Source organism: Scaptodrosophila lebanonensis, unplaced genomic scaffold (genome assembly GCF_003285725.1).
Source record: "Scaptodrosophila lebanonensis strain 11010-0011.00,11010-0021.00 unplaced genomic scaffold, SlebRS2 tig00000001-arrow-pilon, whole genome shotgun sequence".
In the NCBI taxonomy this organism is placed as follows: Eukaryota; Metazoa; Arthropoda; class Insecta; order Diptera; family Drosophilidae; genus Scaptodrosophila; species Scaptodrosophila lebanonensis.
In genome coordinates this window covers 9041278-9057281 of record NW_022060529.1, presented here as the reverse complement: position 1 = coordinate 9057281, position 16004 = coordinate 9041278, and the positions used below count along the sequence as shown (strand labels likewise).

The following is a 16004-nucleotide window of genomic DNA, read 5'->3' as shown; positions in this document are numbered from 1 at the left end:
ATTTCTTGATGCAGTGCTGTAAAATGGCTTATTACCTTTCAAAAACTGATTAGTTGTCAAAACCAAATTTTTGAATTAAATATTAATATATATTTAATTAGAGCGAATTAAATAATTATTTATTTGAACATATATGGTTAAAATATTAATGAATAGGGCTAAGAGGGTAATAGAAATGAACCGAATAAAGTTTTAGTACTGCAAACAGCCTTCGAGCAACATTTGCCATTCGCATTGCGCAACAATCGCCATGCAGACTCACCCTGTGCAAACACCATATGACTTTTTCCCAAGACGCGAAAATTAGCCTATTACAGAAATAAGACTTTTAAGTAAGTTTCCGCCCATTTCCACGATCAGCACAACTGCTAATTGTTGGCCACGTTATTTAGCCCGCATTACCACATCGTATCGATGCTGTAGTTGCGCCCAAAATGGCGGGAATCGACGTATTCGACGACACCGTAGTCAACCAGTTCAGCTGCAAGCGATGCGACCGAGTAAGTGGTATATTTTACATCGGTGACATTACATTAAATTATACATTATACCATATGTGTAGACATTCAAAAGCAAGCGCGACCAAACGCTGCATCGTCAGGAGGTGCACAATCACAACAAAACTACCTATGAGTGCAAGCTGTGCTCCAAGAGTTTCTGCAACAGCGGAAATTTGGATCGCCACATGAAAGTGCACAACGATGTGCGCCCATTCGTCTGCAACATATGCTCCAAGGCATTCGCTCAGGCTGTGAATTTGCAGCGTCACTTTGCCGTGCACAGCGGTGAGCGCCCGTTTCAGTGTAGCTTCTGCAACAAATCCTTTACGCAACAAAGCAACATGAAGCGCCACAAAATGACACACACCGGCGAGAAGCCATTCCGTTGCCAGCGCTGTGGCCGCTACTTCTCGCAACTTGTTAATCTGAAGAAACACAAACTGGGGCATCTGAATGCCAAGCCCTATCAATGTAACTACTGCGAAAAAGGATTTACCCAGCTGTCAAATTTTAAGCGCCATTTACAGTCGCACATTAAGGAGGGCGTCGATGTGGATATAGCTGAGGCCATACAAGCGGCCTCGGCCCTAGCGCGAGCACGCTTGGAAGCTGAGCAGAAACCGTAAGCATTGATTGCGACTATGAACGTTTCAGGATTTTGTTTTATCCGAAAAACGATTTATCTTTCAGAAGTTTCTTTGAGTGCATGGTTTGTCGTGCCATCTTTGAGTCGTTCAGCGACTATGAGAAACATGAGGGCAAGTGCCATGAAGAGCATGAACGTGCCCAATTAGACGTTAGCCAAATGCATATGAATGCGGACGACTATGCGGACTTGCCCATGAAGTTCTCGGTGCCCGATCTAGATACACATGAGATAATTATTGAGACTACACATTAGGATTGTCGACTTTGGGAAATTGCTATACACCTCGATATACGGCAGTAAAGAAAATACAGGTGTTTGAAATGTATATTGTAAAAGAGATATGCAGGCAAACATATATACATACATACATACGCAACAGTTCATTGGAAACACAATAAATGCAGCACTTACTATAATTTCGAGTGAAATTATTTCAAATATTTGTTTATATCTTTTTTATAGTGTATAAAATATATAAATGATCAAATTTGGCGATATTTATATTAAGCTTCGCCTGACCTTGCATTTTTCGGCCCAGAGTCAATTTTAAGCTTTTTTACAGTGTGAAAGGCATTCGAAATGTGTACCATAAAAATGTGATGTCTCAGCAAAGGAGCAAAATTTACTTTTGAAATGTAATCGTTTTTATGGCTCGTAAATATGTTTGACCCCTTCTCTCATCCACTGTGCGTTTAAGATCTTAACTACAATTTAGTATGTGTGATTTTATGGCTTTGTGATTTTCGGTGTTTCCCTTTTTTGCGCCTTGAATGTATAAGAGTATAAAAAACCTACTGCTTGGCAATGCAAGGCATGAGAATGTTCATATGTTTTCACATTTCAGTGTGCAATGTGCGTAAAAATATCCTTGCAATGTACTACACCGAAGGCAGAAGTCGCCTCAAACCACAGGGGACCCGCACACATTGTAGCCTTAATTTATGCGTAGCTCCTTTACATTGCGAAACAGTTATTCATATCTAGCAGTTAATTGTTTACCATTAAGCAGCACTTTTACTGCTGTTTCTGACTTGTTTACGTAGCTTTCGTAGCTCCTGTATCCAGATAGTCGAAATAAATTTACGTTTATAGCCTTGCGTAGCCATAATTAAGGCCACACTGTTTGCTTACATTGCAGCTTTATAATTGATCATGTTGAATGCTCTTTGTATAGCATTCGATGTCCTTATGTGCTTAATCAAACTAAGTTTTTAAAAAATTATTTAAGTTGCTGGTGTTTTCCGGCTTTAACGGATGTGCAAGTGTGTATGTGCGTTTGTATGTATTTGTGCTTAAGCTTTTAATTGTCAGTTGCCTGAAAAGCTACGTAAACACTCCCAAGACAAATAGCGCACATTTATTTGCAATCACGTCTACTGCTTTGACAAGTCATTTGTTAAAAATTTATTATCGGATGGTCGTGTGTTTTCCGTCCTCCAAGATGTAAAGACACTATTTGGAATAGTTCCAATTAGATGAGCTTTGGTATGAGTAAGTAAAGCCGCTCACCAAAAACTAACATCGTAGGTAGTGGAGTTTCGAATCTCTCTGTAACATACGATTACTAAGCTAAGAGATTAATCTCTTTATTATGTGCAGCTAAAGATATTGACTTTCTTAGTTTATCTTTTTATAGGGCAAATATTGGCAGTATATAAATATTATTATATAAGATTGATTTGCAAAGCCATTCCTTCAATAATATATAAATATATAATAGCATCAGAAACCTTTTTAAAATTGTATGGTGTTTAAAAATTTCTATTAAAAAAAGACTGGCTAATTTTTAACATCATCCGAAATAACAAAATGCACTCGGAGGCAGTTTTAAATGCTATTAAATTTTACCTAATTGAATTTCGAAGTGAAACAAATGTAAGTTGACTAATACTATATTAAATTTGCTTTGTGGAGCGAACTTTCGTTTTTGTACAAAATGTGCCCATCTTACGCTAAAAGAAAATTACGTATACGCATCAGTGATTTGAATTTTTTTAAGCGTCCATTCGGCGTCACTTGGCAGCTTGAAAAAAAGTGGGTCTACTGAAGCGTGTATATCTTTGCTATTTTGTGTGTTTTAATTCAATGTCCTGAAATCAATACAACAAGCTCTACGCATACATACTTGTACATACCAATTTTTATCGTGCGCATGTAGGTAGTGTTGAATGTCTGCGTTTATTTGTTGCAACATAAATATTTGCACAGTAAAATTGTATAGTAAATATCATAGCTCTGTGTGTGTTAGTAGTCGATGACATGGTTGGTGATGTTGCAGTTTTTACAGCACATCGTAAAAATTAATCAAGCCTATATAGTTAGAACTTAGACTTACATACATACGTAACTTTATATGTAGGATACAAATGACAAGTGTTAATGAGACATTTACCTACGCACAAGTTTCGGTTTAATTAACCAATAAAAATCTGACAAAAAGTTGTCTCATTAGTGGCATGCTCATACACTTCTAAGTTCTTATTTTTGCTTAATTTAAAGGCAACGCACATACATGCCACAGACATTTAACGACACGTGCCAGAAAGCCGTTTGGCAAATGTTGGCTAAATGTGTCAGGATCTGAATTGATTTGCCAAATATACGGTCATCATCATTAACAGCATGCTTGAAAATGGAAAATTGTGCAATCTGTGAAAAAACACACACAAACACTTAGACTTTAAAAGACCATTTTAGGAAAGTACGACGATGTGGAACAGTAACGGGCTAAGAAGACAACGTCTGCAGTTGTTGCGTCCACATATTATGGCCATCTAGTAGCTGCCAAAATGTGGCGCAGCCAAAAGACCACAAGAACACCAGCACTCTTCAAATACCAAGACGTTAGCTTTGAAATCAAATTCGAGCTGTTGCTTCCGTTGTCTTGTTTGCTTCGAAATTTTGCGACTGTGATTCGAATAATGCCCCATTTCCTTTAATGGTTTCAATGTTAAGATAGAGATTTAATTTTGCAACATTTAGTGCATTTATACTTAGATCGATATAAAGTGAAACCATACACATACTCAGATTGATTCGTTTTAATTCAATTTTCGTATACACGAACTGCCACACAGTGTCAGAGTGCCACAGCAATATACCAAAATAGAGTGGTAGACAGACGGGGATGGCATGGTGTTGTGTTGCATGAGACTCAATTATATGTATATACCTGCCCCTCTACTGCATTTTCGATATGATAGCATTACGCATCCGCAGCGTATGCCCAGCACCACGCAGTTGCAATTCAATTGGCTGTGTTTGGTCTACTCGTATTATGAGAGCAACAACAATTTCATTTCATGGCTTATTCATCCTGAAAAGGCCAACGAGAGCTTTAAACCAGAACAGTAATCAAATGTAAATATCAAATGATTTGTATTTGATTGTTTAAAATCGTGCGATAGCCGCAGCTTAAGCGCAAAATAAACAGTCTCTGCAGGTGGTATACATTGGCAGTCAACTGAATAGAATAACCGGCATTGTGCAGACATCGAAAAGTATATATAAATATTATTTAACAGATGGGTCCTCAGTTTCAAACATATAGAGACTTCGGAAACTCCACTTGTTTGACCTTATATTGACATAAAAGTATATTGATTGTAAGAATAAATATACTGTATTTTTGCAATCCTGTTATCATTCCCGAATAATCTGCTTATACGACTACATATATAGCTGTCTCATTTATAAAATTAGTATGACTAGCCTAGGAAACAAAGCACTGATTACTGCGCTGTTTAGTCGTTGAATATTATAAATATAATCTTATTAAATATTGAATATAACATTCGTTACTATGCGGTTGCTCGCGAATCTATTTTTTCTTTCCATTTTGCGTGCAACAAATTAAGCCATTTCTATGCATGTTGTATCTGCCACACAAGCATACATATGTAGTCGTAACTTACAACAACAAAGTGTAAGTGTTCCTTTTTTTTGTCACGTCAGACGCAAAACTTGTTTTGTCTGCGATGGCCCATGAGAGGCAGACAAAAAACGTGACACTAGCCCATGTGTGTATGTGGACATGGATATGCTGGCAGAAACATGTAGACGAGAGCCTAGAGGGCACACACCCACAATCCTCTCATATACAGAGAGCAGCAGCTATATCTGCATATGGCTGACAAACACGCCAGCCACTTTAACTAACGCTGCCCGGCAATTCCCAGTGCGTCGGCCAAGTTAATTTCGAAAATATGGCCAACAGGCCCCATCGGCTTTGCTCGGTGACGGCTGGGAAGTTTGGCCTACATGGTCCCAAGCACTATAATTGTTATCTAGCGGCGTGACATTGCATTTTGTTCGCCTCCCCCTGCAACCCTTAATGACATTAGAGATAGTTGAACGCTTTGTTGCTGTTAAAAGTGGCATGTCTACTATAGTACATATTGTATTTGTACGCACATATAGCATGTATGTAGTACATACATTGGTCTGTATACTTGTATATTGCAGTCAATTATGAGCAGCTAATGAGCTTTGGCGACTAGTTTTATGTTTGTCTATCTTGCCAACTAGAGAGTTAATTATTATAAAAGTGAATCTCGTACGTGCATACTGCCCCAGATAGTGGCTGCAGCTTTTGCAATGATAATACCAGAACAGATAATAATTCATTTATAAAACAGTCGGAATGCACACACAAATTTCTTATAGTACCTTCCATGGGCAGCTGTATGGCGGTTATTGACAAAGATTTAACATTTCTGTCTGAAATGCAAATTTATGCTATTTTCTCCAACTACATGCACTTGATTATGGCTTCAAGTAAGCTCTGCTGGTCATGCAAATTTCTACGTATGCATAAGTTACAGGAGGAGATTTATATTTCTTTAGTGGCCTACGGTTACATTATTTTTGCTGACCTTTTTGGCTATCTATCTAAGAAAACTGCTCTATTTGCATTTACATAAAAACATTTTTACTTTTTGTTTCGATTAAATTTCGAGAATGTTGCACAAGTACTCTTGTACGTAACTCTGAGCAATGGAGAGTTTTGAGTTATGTGCTGCTGCCCCTATTTCAATTGGAAATACATATTGTATGAGTCTTTAAATTGAAGGCAACAACTCAAAGAGTATGGCAATATCAAAGGCATATGAAATACGCTTTTTGCTTTTAAGCTCGCTCTGCTTATTTGTTATTTAGATAAGTTGTTTCACATGAGTTTTATCGCGTCAAAGCTTCCCTTGAGTTTCGACTATTTTATCACTCACTCATAGAATTGTAAATGTGAGTGCTTGCACCATTGCAGGATGCTTTTGATCGATTTGTTGTAACATATGAGTAGCTAATGGAATTATTTTGAATTAGACTTAGAAGTCATTTTTAAAATAACTCTTGGTGCTGGCATTAGCGAATAAATGTTTTGCCAAGGATGAATAAAGAACATGTGGCTTTTTAAACAAAAACTTTCAAATATCTTCACTGTCTTAAATATTTTAACCAATTACCAGTGTCATACATATTTAATAAATATAATAAGTGTTTATGAGCAAGCAAGTTAGAATTAAATAACTTAATACGAGTCATGTGCAGAATTCAATATTAAATAAGCGGCGAATTCTGGCAAGTCACATTCAAGTGTCCCCAAAAAAAATTACACAATCACGCAGGTGAGATAATCTCTAATCTATGTACTTCATTCAATAAATAATGCTGACATGCTATATTTACAACCGGAGGAAGTTGTACCTCAACTTTGGTCATGTGGGCTCTCTTTTCATTTCCTTTTACTCGTATATGTATCTACAATTTGTAAAGAGGAAACAATGCATACAGTCGGCTGCCTAGCAACTTTTCCTCATATTGGGGCCATTACAAAACTGCAATACATGCTGCAACATTATAAATTATGTTTAACAATGAGCAGGGCTCCGGAAATTTGATTAAAACTGTTGGGAAAGCTCTAAGCATTTCGCATACGCCATGTCGTGCCGAATGCTTTGATTTTTATGCCTGGCTTCCGGCAGGCATATAATTTAATAAATGTTATGAACACACATTAATTTTGCATATGTTAAACAAACAAATTCTCAAAACAAATACCCTACAGTGTAAGAAAACATCAAAAAGCAGAAAAACATAATCGGGCCAAGACGTCAGTTATGCTAATCAGGTGCTTAACAAGACCATAACGTGTTCATTGAATTTCCCAGTTAGAAGCCACCTTCTATCGATTGCTGTATGCACTAGTACTAAACATATTTTGCTTTTATTTTCTTTATTTTATGCGCTCTGTGTGTTTGTCTCAAAAGCCTTACCGATTTGCATTTAAAATGAGCGACCCCATAAAATTTAATATGTATTCAAATATGAGCGGGCTGTGTATGCTTGTCTAACGCTCGTCATGCTGGCAAACTTTCGGCTTAAAGCTTTAAGATTTTGCCCAGTTTAATTGCATGTCACATCAAGTGGGCCAAGTAGCACCATTCCTGGCCGGACTGTGCCAACAGGCAGTTTCAATTTCAGCTTCTCGCAACGTCTGTTCTTGGTAACTAATTAGAATTGTCCTTACTGCGTATTAATGTCTCATTAAATATTTCATTTGTTTTGTGTTACTTCGTCGCCGCTGTGGTCTCTATAAGCAGCAGGCTGTATGCTGCTTTTGTATGATATTAAAATTCAATTTCAAGTGTTTACATTCTATTTTTGGTTATTTGCATAAATTGCGGTGTGGCGGGCTGTTAGTCAAAGACAACGTTTAAATGACAGATTTGGCTTTGTCAGATCATTTTAAATGAATTTGTAACACATAAGTATGTACTCGTATGTATGGGGATGTGTGTTCCTTTTTTCTTACCTATAAGCGACGGTAGCTTGGAGCGAGATTTGTGTATGCATGTGTCTAGAATTTGATTTAAACAAAAAGCAATTTTATTGCAGCTTAAGCAGAAGCACACAAAATGGAGAAACACAAAATACATAAAGTGAAAAGTACGCCTACATAGACTTTGTTGTGTGTCGCCTACTAATAGGTAAGCTGTTGTCAGGCATTTCAATTCAGTCCTAAATGGAAGTCAATGTCGGGCCACGTGCCAAAAAAAAAGCCTGTAAAGCCAGTCTGTCAGCCTGCTTGCCAAGGCAGACGCATTTTTAATATTCAACCGGAAATTGCAGGCAATATATTCACGCTTCTCTTTTTTCATTCATTCACTTTTGAAGCAGGCACAGAACACTTGATTGTGCGTGCAACCGCCTCGTGATTACTTTAGATATTTTATAGCAGCTCAACAAAAAATCTAAACGCTTTGCTCTCTGCGACTGGCACTGTCAGCTGCCAGCTGCTGTTGACGGCCAAGTAATGGGCATCGTTAGAAAGACGCGCCGATTTCGCATTTTAGACGCCTAACTCAAAAGAATAAAAATAAAAATTGAAAAAGATAAAAAGCGATTCACATTTATTCATCAAGTCAGACAAAAACATCAATTGCGTGAAATTTTGCACACAATTTGTAAATAAAGACGCTCAAGTTAAAGGAGACTGTTAAATCGCATCTCCACACGCAAACATTTGCAAATAAATATGTTTATACTCGTTGGCATTGGGAAATCTCAGCGGATCTTGTCATCAAACACTTTTGGCTTATTCCGCTGCCAGTTAGTTATCCTTTTCACCGTATCGCCTCAATGGCTTGCTGATGTCGTTACATCTGGTGGGCCTACCATTGGTACACAGGGAAAAATGACTAAGCTATTAATCTGATTACATTTTATATAAATTTTTGGAAATTAAAATAAAGTAAAAATAAGGAAAAATGCCATAATTCGCCGAAACTGGGCCACAAGTAAATATAAACATTTTGAACCCCATAAAGTGTATATATTCTCAATCAGCATGACAAAAGGAATAGATAGAGCCATTTCTGTCTGTCCGTCTGTCTTTGATGAATACCTGAATTTCGGAGACGGTTGAGCCCACATTCACCAAACTTGGCAGTAGACTCTCCTAATTTTCAGGCAACAGTTTATTTTATTTTTGAATCTGATATGAAACGCCAAAAATATCAACTTTAACTAGGTATTCCCAAGGAATTCCCAATGAATATAAAATTCAAAGCAGCGACTACATACTTATTTTGTTCATCGATCCATGTAGGCTACATATACTCGTAGTAATGCGATTTGGAAGAATACAAATAAATTCATAAAGTCTTGATTACATATATCTTTTGCAAATTCATGCTCATAACAGGATTTAAAGAATGATGTACTTTTGTTACATACTTCAATAGTGATTTGTTTTCGAAAAAATATATACATGTATTATCTTATGTTCAAATTATTTTTCAGTGTGGTTTTATATTTAGGTTCATTGCCTTGGGGGAGGACAGATGGGCGTCACAATGGGAATATTTTACCATTTATTATGTATGGTTTGCTAATTTAAAAACTGCCAACTATGTATTAAATGACATATGGGAACCTTCTTTTTATTTCAAAATACATTTGGGAGCCTCCCGGCAGTGGTGATACATCAAAGGCCAGCAGGAACTTTTTGGCAATTTTTTTTCGTTAGATGCCAAATTTAATTTGCTAAATTGTATGTAATGCGGGCGGGTGCTTTGGTAGACCAGCAAAGGCCATGACAGACATACTAAATAGTCCGGAATGTCATCCAAATAGTTTGCAACTGGCAATTGCAATTGCAATTGCCAAAAGCAATTCACAATAATATGCGCGCCAACACCCTCCAGCATCTCAGGCCAGCACTTTTACACGGATCTCCACTCCTACACCCACACCCTCACCCACACTTACACACACAACCAAAGAGACTTCATAAATAATGTGCAGGCAATGGAAAGCATTGTGGCATCAGCAGCGGGAAAAACAACAGGAAAGTGCAAGTAAACAAAAAAGTTTGTAACAAATTTTCCAAATTAAAAGTTGCAGCGCTTGTCCTGGGACCTGGGGAGTAACTCCGTGAGCTGCAACCGAGCCGGGGGCAAGCAGAACCAAACTGTGTGTATGTGCGACATCCCTTCGCCATCCTTTTATGTTTCTGTCATATTTCGCACCATCGTGCATCAAATTGGCCCAAAGGCCGCAAAGCTGCATGGATTTGTATGGCAAGTTAAATATTTTGAACGCAATTTTTTCACAACTCCCAAGTTTCCGTGCATTTTTATGCATCATGAATTATTTTTTATTCAAATGCAATAATTTAGGCGCAAACAAATTAAAATTGCATTTGGAATAAATGCGGATTTTGCACGCATTATAAATTTAATTAACATTTGATACTAATAATGCTTAAGTTTAGTGGATAATAAATGACAATTTTCGTGTATATATAGTACATTGGCAATTATTCCAATCCAATGAGCACCCACCAACAACTACTCTATATGTAAATCGAAATAACCAGTAGGCTTTGAACAGTATTGGAATTCGATTGTTTGTTGTTCTTGATTAAATTATGATTTTCTCAATGAAATATATTTAGTGGAAGAATATAGATAAAAGAGCCGTACACTCCCACAATTAAATATATTCACAGTGTTTTAATTAAATATTGAAAATATAATATGTGATACAAAAATAAAAAAGAATATAAAAGAGTCGTAAACTCCCGAAATTGAATATGCTCAATAATTTTGACTTAAATATTGAAAATATAATATGTTATGCAAAAATGCATAGCGGTGAATACATTGAAAAAAGTAAAGTTAATAATAAAATGAAAATGGAAAGCTATTGAAAGACAACTAAAGAATGCTTGTTGCTATTTTGTTTATGCAAATGATTATGCAAATTTGTATACCAATCCAATTAAATGCACAACAGCACATTCAATTGTGATGTTAAAAATACCATAACAATGGCAACTTAAAGTGGCTGGAGGCAAACAAAAAATACTTCCTCTATTATGCGCTCAGGCAGCCAAACAAAGAATAACAGGTAGCAAGTGGCTAGGAGAAAAAGGGCAAGAGCTAAAAGGCAACATAATTCTATGTAAACAGGCAAGCGAAAAACTCTACTCGTAAGCAACTGGGAAGAAAAAGCCACAGGGAAAATGACGAGTGCAGTTCGAGTGCGAGTGTAGGAGTACCTTTTATGAATTACACAAAGAATTGGAATTGAAATGTGAACAAAACAAATAACAACAACAATGGGAAAACCGATGAGTGTTGGCCCGAAGTAAGTTGACTCTGTTTGTCTGGAATGTCACTCGCGTCTGTTGCAAGTTATGCAATGCACGGGCAATGATTTCATTGTCCATAGTGCCATGGCAAGCACTTTGTCAAAACTGCAAATCGTATAAATCAAACTGAAGTTGAAATAGCTCGCGTGGACCTGACAGTTGATTCGATCTTCGGAGCTATGGCCCTGAGGAATGCAATATCAATAAGCCAGGCAATCAATCTATCGGCTTGAGAAGCACTTTGGGTTTGTTAGAAAGTTTTCTCATTGAGCGGTCAGCAAAAAAGTGTAGGCTGAAGTTGGCATTTAGCATTTCGTGTTCAATGTGTTTGGTTTTTTGATTTGCAAAACCACAAGCACCCTCACAGCCACTCACGAAGCTAACGGAAATGAGTTTGCTCTTTTGCATGCAGCAATTTGGCCAAAGGACAGTTTGGAAACAATACGGTGTCGGATGCAATCTCGAGCGTGTACGTCTACACACGCTCGTATAAAAGCCCAAGTTTCTGGCAGAAAATTGGCTTTGAGGTTTCCAGCCCACAACCACAGTTAGAGCGCCTGTCAAGGTCCGCACCATGCATGCAAACTGTTTCCTTTGTGGTTAGCCAAGAACACGGTGAACATTTTGGACATAGGTAGTTGGCGACCTATACGAGCATGCTGGTAACGTAACTCGGCATTTGTTTGACCAACAGCAGCCCAATTTGTGGGGCTGCTTTTGGCAGCTTCCGGTAATAACTGCATTAGGCATAGAATAAGGCACTAAATCTAAATACAACACAACTGTCACTGTCAGCTAACAAACTTAAACTTCATTTCGTCAACTTGCCAACTGCATGCATGTCAGGGGCATCCATTAGGCATTATTCTTTGCCTAATTGCTTTCAAGTGCTCGCTGACTATACTCCAGCACATTTGCAGGCATGTATGGAAATTAAAACGCAACTGGCCAGCCTCCCCATCTGTGGACACTACATAGCAATAATATGTCCACAAGCAGGTCGTTCCTATAGATGTTCAAAGCATAATAAGTGCCACTAACTTTGTTGAAAATATAATTATCTAGACCGACGAGTAATATAATATAAACAGCAACTACATTGTTCGGGAATGATGAACAAGCACAAGGTTTTTCAAAGTTAATACTTTTGATTGAATTTGAGAAAATGTTCAATAAAAAGGCAATGAAAGTCTGATGTTGGGAATCTTGTTGAAAATTGATGTACATAAAAATAAACAGTGGAAAAAGATTTTTAGCACTTTTAATTTGTCCAAAAACTTATGCAGCCTGTTGTAGTTTTTCGCGGAAACGTAATGAATATGCAAATGAGTTAGCTGTTTGTATCTGAAAATGAAACTGCGTCGCAGTGAAAATTTCGATTTCCAGGCAGATGCGAGCTTCAGCGCGATGTGCCTGATTAAGTTTATTGTTGAGGAATTTTGAAAAGCTATGTTAAGCCGTATGTGTGTGAGATAGCTTGTGCGTTTTGAAATTTAAAAGCCACGTCTCGTGTCTTAATTAGTATGCATGTCACATAACCGAAAACAACAGCAGGCAGGTGCATATACACACCCAAACACAATACTCTTACACACCATGTCGTGCATGAGCTCATATCGAAGTGGAGGTCTTCAGTTTACTTGTAGCTGAAAAAGCACAGTCGAAAAAGCCCAATTTACAATGTTTGTTTAGGGGTTTTCATTAATTTAAGCATCTGGCAAGACACGTTGCGTATACGTATTACGCATAAAATTTGACTTTGTCAAGTGTGTGTGAGTAGGTGGGTACGTTTTTCCGTGTGTTAAGTGAGCATTAGTTGACTCTAATGAAACTATTGAGCTACTCAAGTGCTTAGGAACTTAAAAGAACTATGCCGAAAGTTTTCGACACACTGGCAAAACTTTCAGTTATTTTTATTGTTGTTGTTCCAGCTTTTCTGTCACCACATACCGTTTTACCAATACATAGCCTGTAAATATGCTTAACGCCCAATTTTTCGTTAAGAGTGTCACGTTTGCTGCTAAAGAACGAACGCTTAAGCTAAAACAATACTCTGTTTGTTTGTTTGTGCGGCGGCTCACAGGGCGTATGTGTAATCTGGATGAATGTGCATGTGTGTGTGTGTGGAAGTGTAAAAAATGACAAGGTTGGCAGTTAGCAAAGCTGTTGCCGGCGTGAGATTATTAGAAAATGACTAACAATGAGTGACATACACAGCGACCTTAACGCACCCACCAACATAAGAACGCTTCGGTGCCGCCGCGTGTCCTTGAAATTGAAACATTTTCTTGACATTGGATGCGGGCATTAAGACAAAAAATGTAACACAATATAAAGTGAAAGTGAACGTCAACGAGCTACGTGCAAAGGGCACGAATGCTATATATTTAGCTGAGATTAATGTTTGTCGCTACTTAAAGCAGACTGAAAGGATTTTTGATAAATGATGTTGCCATTATGTATATTTGGTGTTATTGAATCGTGTTTAACTTTAATATACCATATATTAAATGAAGCTGACGGATCTCGGTCGTTTCTGCTTCCAACTGCATTGCACTTAAGCTAATTGTGTCACAGAGACACATGCCTACAAATGCCTACACATGCCTCAGTTCGTCACAAAAACAAAGCTGTAGTCGGGCCAGGATTGTTATTGACCTGCCAGCGCAACAACAGAAAATTAATTTGCTTGCTAGAGCTAATTGACATTTTGTCCCAGACAGGTGTCCATGTTAGCGCAACAGAGAGCAGTGCATAAGCATACAGAGATGAGTAAATGTGTTTCTAAAAACTTGCAGTTGCCATTCTTATAGTCTAATTTACTGTATTCCAGATTTGACAGAAGCTTAATAATATATACATAAAAATACGAGTATATGTATCCATATTTTAAGCATCTATATATTTATAGATTTGAATTATATTCCTTAAACTGATTAAGTATTTCAGTTTTACATTAAAGAAAATAAAAAATTATTTATATTTAGTACATTCTAACATTCAGTCGGCCCATTGCTCTTTAATAGACTAATAGGTATATATACGATTATAGATACTAACATTCTACACATTACATACACCATTGGACAACCATTGGACATTGATCTTTGTTTCAAAATGAAATTAATTAGCAGTAAGCTCGGTAATAAGTGAAATTTGTATGTAATTTTGATATTTTTTGTGTATAGGTAGATAAATTCTTCAACTCCATTGGCAAGAAACTTTCACAAAAAGTCTGAATAAATTATAATTGGTTTTTGTTGTGTCTAATCAAGCTATTAGGAAATTCGTTAGACATTTAATAGTGATTATTAGCGATTTGTAAAAAACCCAAAATAGTATTTATTTCCTTACAATGTCAGACTTATTCGACACTAAATACTGATAATGGTCTGGAAATTTGTGAAAGTGTCCTATTACTATATATGTACGAGTAAATAAATAAATAAATAAATATAACAGAATCCCTCAATGAATTATATTTACATTGGTTACATTTTAAGCAAATATTTTGAAATATGAGAGACTTCTTGTAAGAAACTGCCAAATAAACAAGAAACAGGCTCATTTTCAGAGCTTGCCTTCTCTTATTAAACCAGCCTCGTCCACACATTCCAACAGAACGCAGAATGTTATGCAATAGCCTGCCAAGTTGGCCATCACAGTAAATGACATTGTTTTAGTTGAAGCAGTCACTTGTTTATATTTAGACAAAAGGAAACGCATATTAAAGTAATTAAGTGAGGGCACAGCAAATACATAAATACTATATATTTGTACGTATGACTACATTGCGACAAATAGAGGTAAAGCCTTTGTTAAAGGTCTGTGTCCTCTTTCCCTCTGAAGTTAAGTTAACTTTTGCAAACAGCCATCGTCATAGTTGTGGTCGTTCTTTCGTTTTGTGTTTTTCTTAATGGAGCTACTAAAATTCATGGTCCGGATATAGTCACGCCCTAGTTAATGCTCCTTGTGCGACGAAATTGCTTTATTGAATCATTAGCCCAGTTTAGAGTGCTATTAGCATGCCTTAACTTGGCTGGCCAATTGACAAAATACAAAACGATTACCGACCAAAAATTTAATAAATGCCCCTCTTACTGAATGCAAAACATTCTCATGGTAATTTTTAGCACTGATTTGGCCCCAAATGTTATTGCCCCCCGGCAAGGCCATAGACGTTGTGAAAAGGGACAAAGCACAAAATACAAAACACAAACTACAAACTGTATGCATAATCTTATCGAATGATTTAATTCTGCTGGTCGCCAGGCAAAGCCAGCAGCAAGTGGTCTCCTTGATGTCAGGCTGACACAGTCAGTGTCACAGACACACCCATACTCACAGCCTCACATATTTGTAGCAAACAGGAGCAGCCTTCCTTTGTAATGTTTATCGGACTGACAAACGGACTATGTTTGTGTGTATGAATGTGAGTGTGTCCTTTGCGTGTCACAGGCATTTTTATAGGCAAATAAACGCCAGTAGCCCGCTGCGCTGTGGTGCTTTCGATCTAAGCTTTTTGGGCGATTACTTCCTGGCAACTTGCTGTGCTGTCATGGTGATTATCTGTCAATCTGCTTAAAACGTTCCATTGCCATGCCAATTTTAAAGTTGTAAAGAACTAAATGTTTTGAGCGCACGGAACATTTGTAGGATTGAATGTCTACTAGAAAATGCATTGAATCGCACCCCACGT

At 37.3% G+C, this 16004-nt stretch overlaps 1 protein-coding gene across 3 annotated transcripts; it reads left to right on the top strand.

Moving 5' to 3' along the window:
* The first annotated feature begins 202 nt into the window (after positions 1-202).
* LOC115633025 (zinc finger protein 239) lies at positions 203-1565 on the top strand. 3 transcript variants are annotated; one of them, XM_030530364.1, is made up of 4 exons: positions 257-332; positions 393-500; positions 563-1122; positions 1191-1565. In XM_030530364.1, exons 2-4 carry the CDS (start codon positions 435-437, stop codon positions 1399-1401), a joined length of 837 nt encoding a protein of 278 aa, XP_030386224.1. In that variant the 5' UTR covers positions 257-332; positions 393-434; the 3' UTR covers positions 1402-1565. The 3 variants fall into 3 exon arrangements, with proteins under 3 accessions (XP_030386233.1, XP_030386213.1, XP_030386224.1); XM_030530373.1 differs by having other exon boundaries at positions 203-500; positions 1194-1565; XM_030530353.1 differs by having other exon boundaries at positions 209-500.
* Positions 1566-16004: the final 14439 nt, after the last annotated feature.